Source organism: Pleuronectes platessa, chromosome 14 (assembly GCF_947347685.1).
Source record: "Pleuronectes platessa chromosome 14, fPlePla1.1, whole genome shotgun sequence".
In the NCBI taxonomy this organism is placed as follows: Eukaryota; Metazoa; Chordata; class Actinopteri; order Pleuronectiformes; family Pleuronectidae; genus Pleuronectes; species Pleuronectes platessa.
Window position 1 is genome coordinate 23,502,756 of NC_070639.1, and position 19,611 is coordinate 23,522,366.

The 19,611-nt window shown below is 41.3% G+C and overlaps 2 protein-coding genes across 2 annotated transcripts in view; both read right to left on the bottom strand.

Moving 5' to 3' along the window:
* Positions 1–808: 808 nt before the first annotated feature.
* tnfaip6 (tumor necrosis factor, alpha-induced protein 6) lies at positions 809–8,409 on the bottom strand. Its single transcript, XM_053439974.1, has 6 exons — positions 8,240–8,409; positions 6,306–6,443; positions 5,132–5,293; positions 1,992–2,220; positions 1,122–1,162; positions 809–1,026 (listed from the first exon to the last, which is right to left on the bottom strand). The coding sequence occupies exons 1-6, from the start codon at positions 8,337–8,339 to the stop codon at positions 905–907; spliced, it is 792 nt and encodes a 263-aa protein (XP_053295949.1). The 5' UTR covers positions 8,340–8,409; the 3' UTR covers positions 809–904.
* A 6,978-nt stretch (positions 8,410–15,387) lies between these two features.
* The window catches only part of itgb5 (integrin, beta 5), a 32,778-nt gene continuing 28,554 nt past the window's right edge, over positions 15,388–19,611 (bottom strand). The window contains exons 14-16 of the mRNA XM_053440088.1: positions 18,086–18,205; positions 17,597–17,763; positions 15,388–17,500 (exon numbers count right to left, since the gene is read on the bottom strand). Of these exons, the coding sequence (XP_053296063.1) occupies positions 17,405–17,500; positions 17,597–17,763; positions 18,086–18,205 (383 nt within the window). The 3' untranslated portion in view covers positions 15,388–17,404. The remainder of the gene's footprint in view (positions 17,501–17,596; positions 17,764–18,085; positions 18,206–19,611) is intronic.

The window sequence follows — 19,611 nt, forward strand, 5'->3', positions numbered from 1 at the left end:
TTATATGTTTACATTTATTGTGATGTATTGTGTTGTAGATAAAGTTAAACTAAGTCTGTGAACATGAATGTTTTCCATGTGCAAAGTGTCATAATAAAACTTAACAATGTACAATATGCCTGTATGTCACTGTTTACATATGTAAGTGTAGTATAAATATACTATATACATGTTAATAATGTCTTATATACAGTATGTAAAGTATTATTAAATAATATTGATAAATATAAACATTAATAAGTGACTTTCCATAAAAGCTAGATATGTATATTATATACTGTAGGTTTCATAATAACATTGTGGTTTTTAAATGTGCTGTATAACTATACTTGACTTGACAAATTAAAGTTGATTATATGTTTTTGATTATATGTTTTCTCAGTGTGTGTTCACACGTTGAGAGATTTAAGCTTTTGTTTGGTTATAATCGTAATTTTCAGGACTGTCACAGAAGATTTTTGAATTATTTAAATAGTTTTTATTCTTGCTAAGCAGCACGTCCATAAATTCACAAAAACAAAACCTCTGTTTATATAATATCTTCTTTTTACCTCTAGATCTAAATTTGCCAATGAAGTTGTTTCAAAAATGTAACACTTGATGATACAAATAATAACAACACAATTCGAGCGTTACACATACCTGACAGTGCAACACAATAGATCATTCAGCTTTACTTTACATCATGGAATTCTAGGAACGGTTCATGGGAATAACCAGAAATGTTTCTATAAATGAAACCCCAGGACAGTGAATATAAAGTCAGTTCAATTTAAAGACCTTTGTTTATTTGACAGAAATATTCCTGTAACGAGTCATAAAGTCTTGTTTATTACAGCACACGATGTGACCAATAACATTATAAATACAGCAACAGCATGACATCAGTGTGTTACAGCATCGGTCAGTGAAAGCTCTGAGTGAAGTTGTGTTGGAACAGAGACGCGTTGAAGGCTGAGTATTGAAGCTGGAATCCTCCGGCTGTGACTGAAGCATCCGACAGGAACTTCAGCGTCATCACGTTTCCTGTGAAACAGAAAAATATCAAATCCATGAGTCGGACGTCGACGGGAAATCTTTTACCTTTCGTCAGATGGAAAAATTTGATGTCCACTTCTCACCTGTGCTGATGATGTCATCAGGTAAATATTCACCACAGAACCTGAGAGGAAACAGAAACAGCAATTCAATTGTTTTTATGTTTGGTCAAACGTGAGGATTTTCTTTATCTTACATCATCATATCTGAATGTCTTTATGGTTTTTAATTAGTGCTTGGTCAACACAAGAACCCTGAAGAAGTGACATTCACATTTATTACTTGATACTTCCCGGCTGCAGTTGTCAACAAGGCCCGGGACCCCCACCTGACTCTGACTTTTATTCCGCCCCCACACCTCAAGGATGTGTTAAATGAACACATTATATTATATTATATTATATTATACTGCATTACATTGCATATTGCAATCTGACACTGTTCACTGTCTTGCATTTCACTTTCTACTTCACTTTTTATATCTTTTATCTATTATATATATTTTATTTAGATATGTTTATTTCTTGATAAATGTTACTTTGTATAAATATTAGAAAAAGGGAGTAAATAAGAAGTAAATAGTGAGTAAATATATATTGTTTCTTTTTATTGCTTTTCTTATGTGTGTTGTATTTATTGTGTTTGTATGTTTTTATGTTCTATGTTCATTGTATGCACCAATAACCAGAGCTGATTCCTCATAGGTGGAAACTTACTTGGCAATAAATACTTTCTGATTCTGATTCTGATTCTGATTCTGATAAATTGAAAAATAAGTTGCTGCTTTCAGACACAACTCCGGAGAATGTCCACGATCTTTCTCCAGACTTGTTCTTCCACGTATGGGGTACGCAGCAGGAGATTCTCCGGGTCAGACGAGTTCTTCTCAAACCTTAAATCTGAGGAACATTAACCTGACGCAGCCTCAGGACCTGAGTTTCTAATCATCTCACCTCCCGACGAAGCCGGAGACGTCGTCGTAGCTGTCGAACACCTCCAGGTAGTCGGCCATGCAGGCCACGTCGTCCTCCACGTCGAGCTCCAGGAAGCGGAGGTGGATCCTCTGGCCCAGGCGGACCCGGATGTGCCAGTAGCAGATCTGCTCGTCCTGGTACTCCTCGGGGAAACCGGGGGAATGAATGACCTTCTGCTGCTCGGTCAGCACTCCGCCACACTCCTTCGCTGTGACACACGACAGGTTCGTCTCTAATACATGTTTCAAAGCTCAGGTTGAGTTTAAACTCACACAAATGCAGGTTTTTATTTGGATCTGAACCAAATTTCACACGAGGTCCATGAGCTATTCAGGTCAAAGAAAGATCTGATGAAAACAAACCTGTCAGCATTTTACTTCCTAGTGTTTACTCGCAGACTTTGAACAAAAAAACATTTGTACTCTTTTTTTATATACACCCAGTGCCCTATAATTACAACCACACTGGTCATATCACTGCAGTAACACGACTCCTGTCAACTGAGGACGTGGAGAAACTCGCTCTCTGGTGAAACGATTCCCACGAAGCTGTTCTGGGATCAGCTGGTGGGATTGGGCAGTAGTTTGGTTTGGGGGTCTGTCTCTCGCGTGTGAGCGCTGAATGAATTCAGAGCAACAGAAGAAGGAAATCAAACACACATGTGGAGGCCGGTGACAATGGCATCAAAAGCTTCTCCAGCAGACGTCCTGGAGGGATGTGAGCTTTTCTCTACTGTAGATCATTACAGTTTTTCTCCATTGCTTTGGATCATTTCACGAAACAGAAATGACATTCTCAGAGCTCTAAGTGCAAATGGCAAAATAGCCCATATGGTTCAGCACAACTACATAGATCACCTTCAAAAGGTCATATCTCACCCAAAACAGTTAACTCAAGTTTCAAAAGCAAATCATTTTCTCATATAAATAGTCAGTGCCCCCAAAATGAAAATTTCCTTCTCGATTGCTGTGGCTCATCTCTCAAAATAACATAGATGGTTCAGCAAAACTCCATAGCACACCTGCAAAAGGTCATATCTCTCCCAAAACAGCCAAATCATCAGTCAAAACTAAATCCTTTTCTCATACAAAAAGTCAGTGCCCCCAAAATGAAAAGTCCCTTTGGCATTGTTTAAACACTACAGGTCAAAATGTTTAGATGTTTAGTCAGTATGGCAGTGGACCATAGAAATATCCCTCATGTGCACATTTCAATCTTGGCTCAGTCCTGGAATGGTCACTGAATGGTTACAGTAGATGTTTTCTTTCCAGAATATTATGTGTATCAAACAGAAAAAAGATTAATTCAAGGTTTCACATAAAATATGTTTATTGAACTCATACTGCCATGGAAATTGTTACAGTAATTGCCATACACCGTGCTTACAGTAACAGAAAATGTGTACAGCACAATATACTGTCCAACAATAAGCACATCAAAACTAAAATTTGGCATAGTGAGATATGACCTTTTGAAGCTGATCTATGTAGTTGTGCTGAACCATATGGGCTATTTTGCCAATTGCACTTAGAGCTCTGAGAATGTCATTTCTGTTTCGTGAAATGAGCCAAAGCAATGGAGACAAACTGTAAACTTACTGTGTGACTGGTGATCAGATGTGTGAAGCTCAACCTTGATTACTAAAGTTCTAGTTGCACCTGAAAATTAAGCCAATGATCCAAGATATCCTTATTACAGTATATACCATGAGGTTTTTCATGGTATTATGTGCCTGTACGATTTTGACAGTAGAGTGAACTATTGTGCAGGTGATGATTAAAACAACGAAATTATGCCAACATGTTCTGCAGAGAACGACAACTTGACTGAGAAGCGAAAGTCAGTTTTCACCAGCAATATATATTCAATTGGTAATTGAGCTAACTGAAGGAAATTGTACCTAACCGTTTGCAAAGGTGTTCTAAATCATTTGAAATTTGTGCAAGCTGTTGGAAATTGTACTTGTCATTGAAAGGATGTGCTAATACAATTGCAATTTGATTAAAGGAATGAGATATTCCAATCTGTTGTGAACCAGTGCCCATTGGTTTGGAGGTTTGCACGTGTAGTTTTGAGAATGTCATTTCTGTTTCGTGAAATGATCCAAAGCAATGGAGAAAAACTGTAAGACAGTGAGTTTCCAGTCCACCCATCACTGGGCCGAGTTTAATTTAGAAGGAGAAGTGTCTCCAGAGCTGATGAATGGATGCACAGGACTCATGTGTACAGCAGAGGATAACACGTGATCAAATGATGTAGTTTAATGAAACAGCTGCTCCACCTCTAAACCCCATAAATGATCTAAATTAAATCTGATTAAATATCAATTTCCTGAACATTTTAAAATGTCTCATTAGTAGTTTGACAAGGATCAGTTTATTTTTCAACTGTAAAAATATCATTTTGATCCCAATTCTCCAAATTAAAGTTCAAAGTTGTTGTAATCCTCATTTCATTTTGTGGAAAACCTACAGATTTATCAACTGACCCCTCTCAGCTTTTTGGAGCTTCTGTTTTTTTACGTACTTATACTACAACTTTTTATTTCCTCGGTTCACTTTCACGGCTTCACCACTTTCTGTTTTCTGTGAAAATCTAGAAAATCATTCAGAGCATTTAGCGTTTAGAAAAATTGAGAGATGCAATATTACAATTGTAGATTTATTTTTTAAAACTGAGATAGTCCCTTTGTTTGTAGTTGTTTTGTGTGTATGGTTGTCTCATGGCGGCCACGTGAAAGACACATTAAGTCACAGTCCATAGTTCCGAGCTGTGGTTTTGAAGCTCTCTCTCTCTCAGGTCAGACTGTGTTGTGGTGTCTCCTCCAGCCTCTGATCCAGACTCTGACTTCCTGCTCCTGGTTCATTCCTGGTCTGAGCCTGATAAGTCACCGGGTGGGACTGAGACTGACTCTCACTGTGGTGCCTCGAGTTTCACTTGAAACAAGGTGATGACAAAACCCTGAGAGAGTCTGTGGAGTCTCAGACCTGATGAGTAACCCGAGGGTCCCCCCCTCCCCTCCCCTCCCCTCCCCTCTGACTCTCAACCACAGCCAGACAGTCACCACGAGTACTGGGAAGTTTTACTGGAGGGAAAGTACCAGTAACACAAATACTCACAGTTTGGGTTGTAGCAGTACACGTCCCACTTCTCGCTCTTGTTCAGCCTGTAGCCGTAGTCGATGACTCCCACCTTCCCAAAGCCACAGTTGGCCCCGGGTTTGACGATGGGATATCCAACACGTCCTTTATCAAACCATCCAGCTGCACACACATGGAAACCTGAACCAAGCAGAACATCTGTTGAATGTTTAATGCAGCAACGCACGGTCGATTAATGATGATTCGTCCGGTCGGCTTATAAACTAAAACTTCTCTGAACATTAACTTGAGAAAATCCAGATGTGAGAATATAGAAGATGAGCACTGATTAGTAGAAGTGGTGAAGGTTGGTTCGTAATATTAAGATAAGAAAGTAAATTATGATCTCTCTCTTCATTCCAGAGGTTTGATAGCAGAACATGATTTAGTTTCACATTTAGATTAGCTTCACTCGAAACCCTGCGCTCACACTCAAATAACTCCAAATTGTGCTCAAACTGGGAACCTACAGATATACTGGGACTCAATAATTTACAGGTGCACAGACTGCGCACAAGCAGGAGATAATCGAGTGCAAGCAGGAGCTAGTCGAGTGCAAGCAGGAGCTAGTCGAGTGCAAGCAGAGGGTTTCGAGGGAAAGCATCACAAAACCTGAAGAAGAAATCCGTAAGACCTAATCTCAAACTGAAAGACCAACGTCTCCTTAGAATGAAACTGGATAAACCCTCTGGTGCCGGTTAGAAGATGTGTTTAGTTTATTCTTGTTGCTTCAGGGTTAAGATACAATCGGCCGCTGGAGCCCTGATGAGAGACGGACCTCCCTGGTGGAGAAGCTCTTTGGATCCTAATGGCAGGAGTCAAGTGTCTGAGCCATGGGAACAGAGATAGAACCAAGAAGGTGTTAACAGGTTTCACAGTTGTTGTGGGAACTCTTACAATCGGGTGCAGAGTCAAGCAACTGCCGAAAGACACCACTCCCCCCCCCCCCCTTGACCTTTAACCTGTGAACATCCGAACCTCTTCATGTTAAAAGCATTCCAGTGAGTTGAGACGTGCACCACGACCGTTACATCAGAGATCCGTCCGCAGATGTTACTGATGGGACAGTATTAACCTAATGCATCTAAACCAGTGTGTGTCTGCTGTGCGTGTGCGTTGTGGATGTGTTTGTGCGTTGCAGGTTGCCTCAGACCTATTTGGCGGGCGGCCTCCAGCTGTGCGTGAGTGGCCACATTCCCTCCCTCGTACTTGCAGACGGCCTTGGCCTCTTTGAAGGTCAGCTGGTATCTCCCTTTACGCGACTCCCGGTGGTAAACTCCAGCTGCTTGTTCTGTCGCAGGGAAAAAACAAAGAGGAGAAACAAAGCTGCTGAAGATCAAGTTAATTTACATCATGATGGTTTCAAAGGTTTTTCAAAGCTGCCACACTCGACCCATGCGGCTGCAGTGGAGCCGGTGAAGAAGCAGATTAACCGTGTGACATTCTCTTCATTTAGTTGGAAGTTCAACAGAAGTGTGGTCACTTGCCTAATGGCCTGATCCACGGGGAGTCGTCTGCTGATCCTGTTTTGGTCTTGACACATGCATGAGTGCAGAAATGAGCTCCGAGCTGATGTTTTGATTTGATCGTGTCTCGAGGTAAATGACCTTTATTTTAACTGATTCTAACCCCGGTGACTTCAGCTAATTTGATTTAGTTTTGACTTTTGAAGCTGCTTCACAAATGAGGCCTCCTGACCTCTGAGGGATTTTGTGAGTGAAACTTCACGTCCTGTACCTGTGAACACCTCCTGTCCGATTTAATACAACACGTGAGTCAACGCTCTGCACCTGATCCGGGTAGGAGGTGAACTCATTAGTGATGTGAAACACGTTCTCCTCCTACAGTAGCAGGCGTTCACTTCACCTCGTAAAAACATAAAGAACAGGCTCCATAACGTGAGAGGGAGCAGTTACACTTCAGCAGAAATGAAACGAGACTCTGCTCTGTGGTGAGAACCTGGTTTCAACAGAAGCAGAACTTGAATGAAGTCATATTCCTCCACTGGCCTCATTCAGACCCTGAGCCAGGTCATAAACAAGGAGTGTGGACGAGGAGGAGCAGCTGGACGTTCCCTGGTTCTCTGTGGAGACACGTTCTGAAGTGTTCACAGTCGCTGCTGGAAACTCAAAGACCTGATGGTTCAAAACTATTAAATTCAATTGACTGCTCGTTATTCTGATTTACATGATTAACAAAGTCCTGCTCAGTAAACCATACAAGGTCAATACAGCTGTTTATGAAGCCTGAATATAAGTGGACTTTATTTATTTAGTTATATAAACTAAGTTTGACACAGATAAAGCTCAACAACAAGTGAGATAGATAGATAGATAGATAGATAGATAGATAGATAGATAGATAGAGAAAGAGAAGGAGAGATAGATAGATCAAGATAGATAGATAGATAGATAGATAGATAGATAGATAGATAGATAGATAGATGGACAGATGGACAGATGGATAGATGGATAGATAGATAGATAGATAGATAGATGGATAGATAGATAGATAGATAGATAGATAGATAGATAGATAGATGGATAGATGGATAGATAGATAGATAGATAGATAGATAGATAGATAGATGGATAGATGGATAGATAGATAGATAGATAGATAGATGGACAGATGGATAGATGGATAGATAGATAGATAGATAGACAGACACAATACCATACGATAGATGGATTTTGTATAATAGATAAGACAGATCTGCTATAATAGATACTATACAATAGATATATGATATGATACCATACAATAAATACGACACAATATATACAATGTAATCAGATACAATATGACACTTTAAGATAAAGTACGACACAATAGATATGATAGAGAAACACCACACACTATACACAATGAAAAAAATATAAAAAATACACTCCAAATATTAAGGAATAAAACTGTTCAGAATATACATAATATAATCAAATCAACTATGCTAACAGAATATAACAGTTATTTTGGAGACTAAACTTGAGTTGTCACTCTACCACTTTCAGCTCAGTGGACAGAAACGGATGAAGTTGAGCCAGCGACAAGTTTCTACAGCAGCAAGAAGAAGAGACAGATCTTTACCGAGCCATATGGAGTTATGAAATATTCCGTTCCTGAAGCCCCAGGCCTGCGTCTCCTTCAGCAGGAGGCCGAGTGTCCAGAGCAGAGCGAGGAGGTGCATCCTGATCCTGCTGCTGTTCTCTCCAGATGTTTCCAGCAGCTCCCTCTCTCTCTCTCCCTCTCTCTCTCCCTCCCTCTCTCCTCTGGCTTTATAAAGGAAACAGTGGGAGCTGCTGCCTCCCAGGAGAAGTGGGCAGTTCCCACTGAGCCCAGTCACCTAACTGTGGTAACGACCTACAACTACTGCTGCTCACTTATTTCATTACTCACATTGTTCTACTTTCTGTTGGCCGAGGATTTTATACTGGGAAGTTACAGTTTATTCTTACTATGTATAACAAGTATTAGCATATAAATATACTTGACTTTAGCAGATTGAAACATCTTATATACTTGATGCTGTGATGATTAATAAGGATTAATACTATATTTCCACTTTACAGTTTTGGTTGAAAAGTGGTTTGTGTACTCATCACACACAGAAAAAGAGTGTGAAGGGAAAAGATGGGTCTAATTTGGATTATATTACACACTGATAAGAAATAGAATAAGAAAAAACTTTATATAGTTACAAATTTCATTAAGAGACAAAAAAGATAGCGCGCAATTAAAGTAGATGAGAATATTTGTATTAATAATCGGAATTTGCCAAATGACTAAAGTTGTCAGATACATGAGAAATGCACGGTAGGGGATTAAGAGGTTAAAAACTCTTAAATGGGAATAGTAGGTATATTTCAAAACATTTTCAAGCTTCTTCACCTTTTTCATGTTACGTAATAATAAAAGCAATTCAATATTCACCCTATATATCATGTTCAACAGATATCTGTGGAATTCATCATCAACATCACAAAGAATCACATTTCATCATGGTGATATGATAGATTCAGTTCTAACCATTTCTTGTTATACGCTGCTGCAACAGTTCCCTGGCTCTGCCCCCCCCCCCCCCCCACTGCAGATCATTATAGTTGCTCAACAGCTCAGACCACAGGGGAGGGAGGGGGGGGGGGGGGGGGTGAGGCTTTACCAGATGTTACGTGTCTCCCACAGCGTCATTAACGGGGAACACCACCAAATCATGTGTTTACACAGAAATCATGTGTTGTCCCAGCGGTTTGGTGAAGGTTCAACCCCCTGAGATGATGAATAGGCTGATTCTGACATTTTGTGCTCAACAAAACAACAATCGAGAATAACACAATGGACAGTTACAAAATCTGCTTATAAAGTGGAGAGAGAGAGAGAGAGAGAGAGAGAGAGAGAGAGAGGGGGGGGGGGGCGGGGAGGGTTGGATGGATGGATGGAGAGAGAGAGAGAGACTATTAGAACATGTATGTCTCAAAACATAAGATAAATAAAGTTTACAAAACCATATTTAAGAATTGTAAATGCTGGGACTCTACTATTTAGAACACAATCCGTCTTTCTCGCAGAATGACAGGTTAATGAGAAAGAGCAAACACAACACACACACACACACACACACACACACACACACACACACACACACACACACACACACACACCAATGGCTGCTGGGTAAAAAAGTCCTGAATTGGTTCCAGACTCTGGAGGAAATGATCTGTACCTTCTCAACTCCCTCTCGAACCCACGCATGGAAAGTCCGTCTCAGACGCAGTAATTGTGACAAACTGTAGATTACAACTGCATCTCAGGGACTCGTCATCATTTCCATGCGCCGCTCCACCGCAGGAAGGCAAAGTGTCAACGCACCGAGTCGACTGTATCGTGATTAATCAACAGCTTGATTATTCATTCTGCTGACGTCATGTCTGTGAAACATGACGGAGCAGATATGAAAACTCTCATTTCTTCATCTCCATGTAGCAACATCAGTGTGTGAGATGTTCCTGTGTGTGTAACTGGATTTATGCTTCTGCATTGGTTGACGCAATTTGTATTTAAACACATTTAATTGATGTAACTTTGAGAATCAGTCAAGTTGGGAAACTGAATTAATCATGTTTACGATCTCTTCTACGCTGTGAGAGTTAAAGGTTGAAGAGGAAACAGCTTCACTCGATCACAGAACCCAGGTTGTGTCACTCTTCATCTGGTTCGTCCTCGTCTTCAAATCAGAAACACACATCTGCCCTGAAACCGCTCAGCAGCCACACACAGAAACCTGGAGTGAGAGAAAAGTTTTATTGGATCTGTTTTGTTTTCATTTAGCTGAGAAGCCGCTGCCTCCTGCTGCTGGAACACGTTTGATAAAAGAAAAGAGACGGAGAGAATCAGAGAATCTAAACATTCCAGTTTCTGAGCAGCTAAACCGAACGATGAGGGGAAGTGTTGTGTGATAATTTACCATCATAGTCATTTCAGCCATTAGTCATATGGAAATAATCTTTATAATTCAGCTACTAAGTGGTTAAAATCAATATTCTATATTAATAATGGATCCAATGAAGCTAGTGGAGCATTTAGCATCTGAGGCTCCTTCAGGAGGAGGTGGAGACCAAAACAGAGCAACAACAAGAAGGAATACTGGACACAACTGCAGATGAGTGATTATTAATATTAATTAATATTTCCCATAATAGTTCATAACATAGACTGTATATAAAGATGGATGACATGATAGGGCCCCATGAGTGAAGTCCAATCATCTTGATCACCCCCCTGGTGGCTGGCTGTGGTACAGGCCATGAACTCAATCACCTGCTAATGTTAGAATTTAAATAAATAAAGTTAAATAAATGTTCTAAAAGTTGGTTTCAGTCATTTTAGAAAGTTCTTATCACACTGATGTTTGTTCCAAGTGTACATTTTTTAGATAAACTTGGTTTTAATTATTTAAATGCTATGATTGACAACTGAGACGCCCGAATGAAGACTCGTCATTACATCAAAACACAAGATGGTGGCGCCTGTATCCTGAATATTTTGGCTTCATTTTGTACAATGGAAAGAAGAGGAGACGCGTCGTCCATCTTGATTTACTGTCGATGGTTCACAGGCACTTTGGAAAACGTGTTTCCACAAACACATCACCGCAGCTTTATGAAACCTTCATGAGTACAAAGGTGTTTGTTTGACTTCGGTTGTGACAGAGTCAGAAATCTGAAGCAGAAGCAGGAAGTTCTGGAGAACGTCCTGCAGCATGTGTTTGGTAATTACTGCCCTGAAATGACGTCCTCCTCACATATGTCAAACATGCTTCTGGAGCAGAGCTGGTTTTATTGTTCAGACACTGACGGTTACTGGGAACTACGTCCACATGTCCCGTACAGCACCCAGATGGAGGGAGGATGGACGGGAGGACGGAGGGAGGGAGTGAGGGATGAGGAGGATAATAGTGTCTTTGTTTCTGCTCGGTTTTTTATTTACTTTGGTTTCTCTGGGCTGTTCATGAGTTAATATCCTGGCACTGGTGTCCTCGCTCTGGTGGTCTACCCCTCCCCCTCCCCCCCACACACACACATACAAACACACATACGCAAACACACACACGCACACATTGCCCCTTACCTTCACCTCAATGATCACATCTCTAACCTAAACCAGATCTAACATCAACCCTATAACAAATACCATCCAGATCACCAGGACTGATTGGTGTATTGTTCTTTGTTCTAGAGTTTTAATATCTCTGTGATCTTGATCAAGTTTCAGATGAAAATGCAGAATCACAGATAATCCTTCTTCAAATCTCAGGTCTTTTAGCATCAAAGGAAACTCACAGACCAGTAAACGTGTTATAGAGAGTGGAGCTCTACAGGTGATGGTCCATCTAGGACAAACCTAGGAAGTGAAAATCCTCAAAATTGGACAGATTGAGGCCAAATATACAAACATCGACATTAAAAATGTGAAACAGCAAACAAGCTGCACTAGTTATTTAATTTCTTTAAAGCAAAAAACTTGAATATGCACATTTCTACTGTATTTTATCTTGAAAATCTATAAAGTTCTTGTTGTTGCAGACGCCACACGAGGATTATATAAATGAAGACACCTCCTTCATACAGTATTCAACCTTCTTCACTTACCGCCACTATTTAAACTTCCTCTACTATAATCACTTTTAAAATGACTGGCGCCTCCTGGTGGTCACAGATTTCACCTACAATCCAGAGTCTGGTTGTTCTGATAATGACTTCATTTATTTGAGGGTTTGTTTCTTAAAGAGTTGGAGCTCAGTTCCTTTGTTGGATCAACTCTGTCAGGATGAAATCAATGATCCAAGTGATATCAATGAAAAACTCATTGATTCAAGATTAATAACCAATAATTCATCGTCCTCCTGGAACTTACAAGCACCTGATGTAATAATGAACAATTCAAACATGTCCACATATTTCATCTCTTGAACACAGCTGCCAGGTTAAGTGTTTTAGTTTCACAAGCTTCACTGATGCGGTTCGGTCACTAGGTGGCAGCAGAGGACAGATCACTGGGTCAGTCAGCTTGAACAACATGTCATCACACAGCAAAACATTATATAGCATTAAATATACAGACTCAGGGGCCTAAACACAAACGAATATTAAAATAAATAAAACGATTCGTCCTGATGAAGAAGTTCATGTAAAGTAGAGGAAATCAAACCCCCGGGAAACAAAGGAGAAGAACTGTTGGTGAATTATCTAAGAACAGGAACATCGTAGAGTGAAGACGACTTTTAGGAGATGTTTCCTTTATTTTGAAAGATTTTACTTTTCAAATTAGACTAAATAAAGACTGTGGCATTATCTCCGTCCCCTCTAACTCTCCCATCACATTGACAGCAGCAGCATTCGGCGGCAGGAGGTCGAAGGTCGGAACGTTGTGACTCTGTGACCTTGTTGTTTCACCCGGTTTACGGATCCTTTGTGATGCAGATGGTCTGAACGCGTCCGTGCAGCAGCAGCAGGGATCTGAGGTCAGTGCACATCGTGTGGAGGTTTCCAGACCCGGGAGCCGAGCTGCAGGTCACACAAAACATTCACATGACAAAGAGAGGCCGACGCTCCACAGTCAACAGATGCAGAACAGAACTGGAGTTTTAAATACAGCTTCAAATAGCTTTACACCTTAAACCACAGGTTCAGTGTTTCTTTCTGTAATTAGTTTATAATCACCTGAAACTAGGAATTGTTGTGATTTACCTTAGAAAAAGCTGTTTGTATCTACACAGGCAGCAGGACCTCTTTCTACAGTGGCTCATGATGGACAAACCAAACACAAGAGGTGGTTGAGTTGCCTGCAGTTTGCTACGTGACCACTAGATGCCACTAGATCCATCACACTGGTCCTTTAAAGCATAAGAAACTCATCACTTCCACCTGCTGCAGGAAGCGAAAGCCTTGTTTCTGAGTTTAACACGTAAACTGGTCCAGTTCATGTTAGTTTTTATCATCTTTTTGTCAGAGTTGGTAAATCTGCACAGACTCGTGCAAAGTGAAGGAATTTAGAAGCTTTTCAAACAAACAAAATCAGCAAAGATTCCAAAGCTGCTGGAGATGTTGATTGTCGAAGTACGATGTCAAACAGCTCGTGAGAGAACATTGAGCGACGACTCGTTTTTCAATTCCTCAAATTCAGAAAAGCATCTTCAGAAGGAAGTTGTTGGTCAGACGGACGCGTGCGAGGAGAAGGAAGAGAAAGTGTGATCTCAGCTGCTTGTGCAGAATAACGCTGAGTTCATGGGAACAAACAGGAAACAAGAAAATAGGAGTTTCACATCCATTCATTTAATTTCAAACGTAACATTAACTATTAACTAACCTTCATCCAAGTGTACACCAATAAATTGAATCCCTAACATTATTTTTGAATCTTTCACTTACTGTATGCATGCCACGATAATAGTCACATAACAAATGAAAGTTTAACTGATTTGGTTAATTTATAACAATCTATCAGGTATTGGTCAATATTTTTTTCTACGTAATTTTCCTTCAATGTGAAAAATGTTTAAGCCTTAAAGAAGGAATCGTTAAAAATAAACCATAGAACTGGAGTAAAAAACAGATTTAAATATTAAACATCATTAATCAGTTTGACACAAATCACTTCATTTACTTTGCAGGAAATTTAACTCTAAATCAACAATCACTGGATTCTGAACATATTTTTTAAATCCTGAGTTATTTCCCAAAAATCTTAACGAAAGAGAAGAAAGAGAAATTCAACTTTTAAGTCTGGTTTCCTGAAAGAAAAACAAATGTGTCCTGAGCAGAGAATCCACTCTGCACCAATAGATTTCCTTTCATTCCCCTGAGCTGCGTGTCAGGCGAGTCTGCAGCAGCTCATCAGGACATCGATTGTGTTAATGAGGTTGATGTTTACACCGGTTTGATTTAGTCTCTCACAGGTTCAAGCTGAGCTGTGACTTCATGAGGCCGAGGCTGGCAGACGACTCTCACCCGGTCAGGAGGGAGGAGGGAGGAGGAGGAGGGGGGAGGAGGGGAACTGAAAACCACCAAGGAGGCAGCAGAGATTTATGATCTCACCTTAACAACAGAACAAACATTGACTTGTTCCACTTCACAGCTGTAACTTCCTCCTGTTACATGTTAGTCTGAACCTAAAGCTACAGATGTGGAAAGTTTGTGAGAAACTGCAGATTTACACATGTGCATACATTCAGAAACCTGAAGTCGTAAATCTGGGGTTGAATGAACAGACTGAGATGAAAGATTCACTGTTAAACACAGATTTGTGAATACAGCTGCTTCACTAACATTTTTTTTTATCCTTTAAATAACAAACGCAGATGAAAACAAACTTAGAAAGTCTAGAAGTTATTAAAAACCAGAGTTTATCTCCAATATTCAGAAGGAAACTTTTAAGAGATGAAGAATGTTCAGTTGTGACTCAGTTCAACTCCAGACCACAGAATGAATCCACACGAGCGGCTGCAGGGGGCGCTGTCGCTCAGTCAAGTCAGCCTGTGTTGCTTTAAAATGTTAATTTGAAATGAAGTGAATATGATTACAGGATCATTTTAGATTCTGGATCATCAAGTCCATTGTATCTGAGCGGATTCAGACCGAGAAGCTGTGAATCACTGCACCAGACGACACACAGACACACACATTCAGTTATACACTAGATGTGATGTTTAAAATGACTTAAAATAATAACAACACACCCACTGACTTTTGACATAAGCAGATTTATTGTTCTTTTACACAAACACGTATGTGCTGGTGCGGGTCACACATGTGAACACGCTCAGGAGGAATGCTGTAATGGTGATTGATGAGTCAGGACACACAGCCGAGCGGCGTCAGACTTCCACCTCCTCCTTTCATTTGGCACAGTGTGTACTAAAGTACGCAAAGGAAATCATATTTACAAACTCTCCAATCGCTGAAAACACACCAACGCCCGGCCCCGCCCACTTTCACTGTACGACCATGAAAAGAAAGAAAAAAGGCCCAAAGGCTCCGCCCACCCGACATGTCCTGCTGTCAGACTCCTCCCCTCAGAGGATCCAGATGTTTCCACCCACTCCCACAGCTGGACGACAGTTTCACAGGGGAACATATGACACACTGCATTACCAATATCAGCCTATACGCATCCAGGACTTCCACACAGCAGAACCACAGTCTGACCCGCCGGCCACTGACCCGCTGGGGTTAGGTGCCTTGCTCAAGGGCACATCAGAGCGAGAGAGAGAGAGAGAGAGAGAGAGAGAGAGAGAGAGAGAGAGAGAGAGAGAGAGTCAGTCACAAACCGGCCGAGATTCAAACCACTGCAGCAGCTGGGGGTTGATCTTATCGTGGGTGTGACATATTTACTTGAGCACATGAGAATTCTTCCAGGCCGTCACCCCAGCGTGAACATGTGTTTCTGATTGTGAAGTGAAGCGTTCGGAGGTCGGTGATATTTTATATTATTCTTACTGTCACATGTAAATTCAACGGAAAGACCAAAACCAACGAGGAACTGATTTACTGGAGATTATTGAGTGTGTGTGTGTCTCCTCAGTGCATCAGGGATCCATCAGGGATCCATCAGGGATCCACACCTCTGCACTGCTTGTTCTTTTTCACCCAATTAGCTCTGGTTCTTGCACTGGTTCCATTTAGATTTATTGAAATCTGGAAAATCATGTCCAGCAGTTTTAAAAGAAAACACAAAATAACGGTGTGTCATCAGCGTACGGCTTCACACAGCCTGTAGAATCTGATCGGCTGATGAACCTGATGCTTTAAATACTTTTAATAACGATTCATTATTCACTGTAGCTCATTTCCAGCTCGTACCTCTTTTTAAATTAATTATTGTTAGAGCTGTAAGAGCTTTTCAGATATTTAACTCAAAGTACCGACGGACGATCACGTGGCTGGTTTTGGTCTTTTCATGGTTTCATGATTCGGTGAGAAAAAGACCAACAGAGGTGAACGTCCATCGTATCCTTTAGGAGCTGAGAAGCTGCGGGGGGGGGGGGGTCACCCTGGGGTTCAGATGGAGAGAGTGGAGTGCAAGTGTAGCAAAAAACACAACAACACACAAACACAACATTAAAGAAAATCTAGATCTGTCGCTGTGCAAACTGAAGGTAAGACATCTAATGCTTAGTAAGTGTTAGTAGTACCACGTCACAGCCGCCTTCAGGAATATGTGCTTTTTCTAATAATCCCGTGAATTTGAAGACGAGTGAAATTCATGTTGATCCGAGTCCTGTGCATAGTTTAGACGACTAAAAATAAGGGGCTTTTTTAAAGTGTTTATAAAAATATACAAATATAAGTCGATGCTCTGTACAAAGAGTAAACGGTGGTTTTAAGTTGTTGGAGTGTTGGACTTCACGATCTCGTGTGACGTCAGATAAACTCATTGCTAACTTCCTCTCTCTAAACAGGACTAAGGAGTTTGTGAACCGTCGCTCCTCCTCCGCCGGCGGCCGACGCCACCGCCGACGCACACGGAAGAGGAAGACGAGGAGGAAGAGGAAGTCAAATATTTTCTCCGTGGTCGGCTCCGATCGTCTCTGTACAGATAAAAAGGCCACATATTCCCAACTCCGACCTCGGACACAGTCCAGTTCATTTCACGTCAGCGATCAGCACCGTGCGGCGGGATGAGTTCAGTCCAGCTCGGCCCCCGTCCTCCAGGGATCTGTTCGATGGACCGGTCCTGCCGCGCCCCTGTGCCGAGGGATCAGTGGACCCCTCCGTTGTAGGACTTCCCGTACATGTCGAAATCTGTTTCTACAAAGTGTGTAGTGACGGGCTGCTTGTACAGAGGGTTGGAGGCCTGCGAGGGGGAAGAGACACAGCCTCACTTACTGTTGTGGAAAACACATGCAGTTAAGGGTCAAAACAAAATGCTACAGGTGTGAGTCATCCTCACCATCTCGTATCGGGCTCGTGAGCGTGCGTTCTGGAAGCGTGTGAACTCTCTCCGGTCGTGAATGGTGATGGCCAGCTTCCAGACGGCGAGCAGCACGACCCCCACCAGCAGGATGCTGCCCACCACGGCCAGCAGCACCGTCATGGCGTCCGGGCCTCCACCACACTCTGACACCGGAGAAGGAAAAGTCACTCAAACGGAACTTGACATTTGCCTTGTGGCGCTGAAGAGAGGATCCTCAGAATGTTTGTTTGATTTGATTTTTAATAGAAAATGCAGAAATGGTGGAATTATCCTTTAAATATAAATAAAATATTTTAAACTTAATAAAAACTGCGTGAAAAACAAATTAGGAAAGTTCTCTGCAAAGACTGAAGAAACAATGTGATAAAATCTAAAACTAGATTCTTAGCAGACTTTAAATTCCGACCAGAAAAATAACTGTGGTTGAAGAAAAAACCTGATTTGTTGTTGTTTAAAGATTCTGACCTGGCTCTTTAAGAGCGGTGAGGACGGAGCGGCCGCTGGCGTGCTCCGAGTACGTGAACTTCATGACACAATCGTTGTCTGTCTTGTAGAGACAAAGCACAGCGCCCGGGTCGTCAGCGTCTGGAGAGAAACAGAGAAACACTCTGAGCTTCAAACACCGAGACAAAGAAAAGAAGGAGAAGGGAAAGAGAATCGTATAAAAACAAAACAGCAGCAGCCTCGAAAACAACGCGTTTGATTTGATTCACTTCTCTTTGTTATCCACCTTCTAATTTCTCATGGTGTCCATATTCATACGCAGGTTATGGTTTTAACTTTATTATCTTATTTTCTCAGCTTGAGAGAGAGAGAGGAAAAGATGAGGACATTGAAAAGAAAACAGAAAATGTCTTCGTCACATAGTTTGAATTTCTTCCCTGATTGAGACGCTGTTGCTCCGTGTGCCCTCGTTTTCAGTCAATCTTCATAAACCCAAATATCTGAAGAACTCACAAGGGAGGGTGAGGTCAGAGCCCCCCCCCCCTCCTCTATTTCATGCACAAAGTATCTGGAATGTACATGTGGAGTCTATTAAGGCCAGTCAGATGGCTGAGCGAGCGGGGAAATGCTATGAAACAAGTCGGATCTGAGCCAGCGCTGCGCCGGGCCAATATTTAAAGGTCTTATAATAGCCTCTGTAGCTAAACACGCAGCCGACCAGTCTCCTCGGCCTCCAGCGCCGAGCGAAGCAGCTTCTCAGAGCGATGAGGCCGTAGATCACTTTGCACTTGTTAATACATTCCTGAACATCATCTCCCGGCGGTTTCCCACCAGGCTGCGAGGGACAGAAAAGGGATTCTGCAGGTTTCAACAAGTTCAATTTTAAAACTTTTTAAAACCATAATGGATTCAAATTTAAGATCCATGTCGAGTACAATGGATATGAAGGAAGATCTACTTGAGCATTGCTAGAAGAGAGCCTGAGACTCAAGCATTTCACTGCCAGCGACTGCTTAATGTTATTGTTGTGCATTTGACAATAAAAAAAATCTTGAAATCTTGAATCAGAATTACTTCCACTTCCTCGTAGTTGAAGATAAGTTCAGGTTATAACCCGGGAAACTTCACGTTATCTTTCAAACTATCCAGTCTTTAGCAAACCGAGCGAACTGATCAATTCTGAAAAAATGAAGCCAAAATATCCCAGATACGAACGCTGCCATCTTGAGGTTCCACCGATAGACGCGATCTTAGTCTCAGCTGTCAATCACGACATGTCATCAAAGACAAACATGACCGAAAACGACAGAAATAAACTTTGAGAAAAGTTGAGTTAACTTTAAAGTATTTAAACTCTTTTGAGTTTGGTCCATGTCACATCGGCTAACATGGAGGAGACAGGGTTTCGGACCTGCACTGCATCCAGCCACCAGGGGGCGATTGACACAGTTTGATAACACAAAGAGAAATTAGAAACTCTTCATGCCATCAAAACAAAAACAAAATGATGATGGAAGTAGCGTTAAATAAATGCTAATAAACACATT

Bases quoted from the DNA above. Each gene is read 5' to 3' on its own strand.
- tnfaip6 (XM_053439974.1), bottom strand. From the start codon at position 8,339: ATGCACCTCCTCGCTCTGCTCTGGACACTCGGCCTCCTGCTGAAGGAG. The intron at 2,221-5,131 runs GTGAGTATTTGT...CGTGTGTCACAG, and splicing joins GTACTGCTACAACCCAAACT to CGAAGGAGTGTGGCGGAGTG. The intron at 1,163-1,991 runs GTGAGATGATTA...GTTTCCTCTCAG, and splicing joins GTCTCCGGCTTCGTCGGGAG to GTTCTGTGGTGAATATTTAC.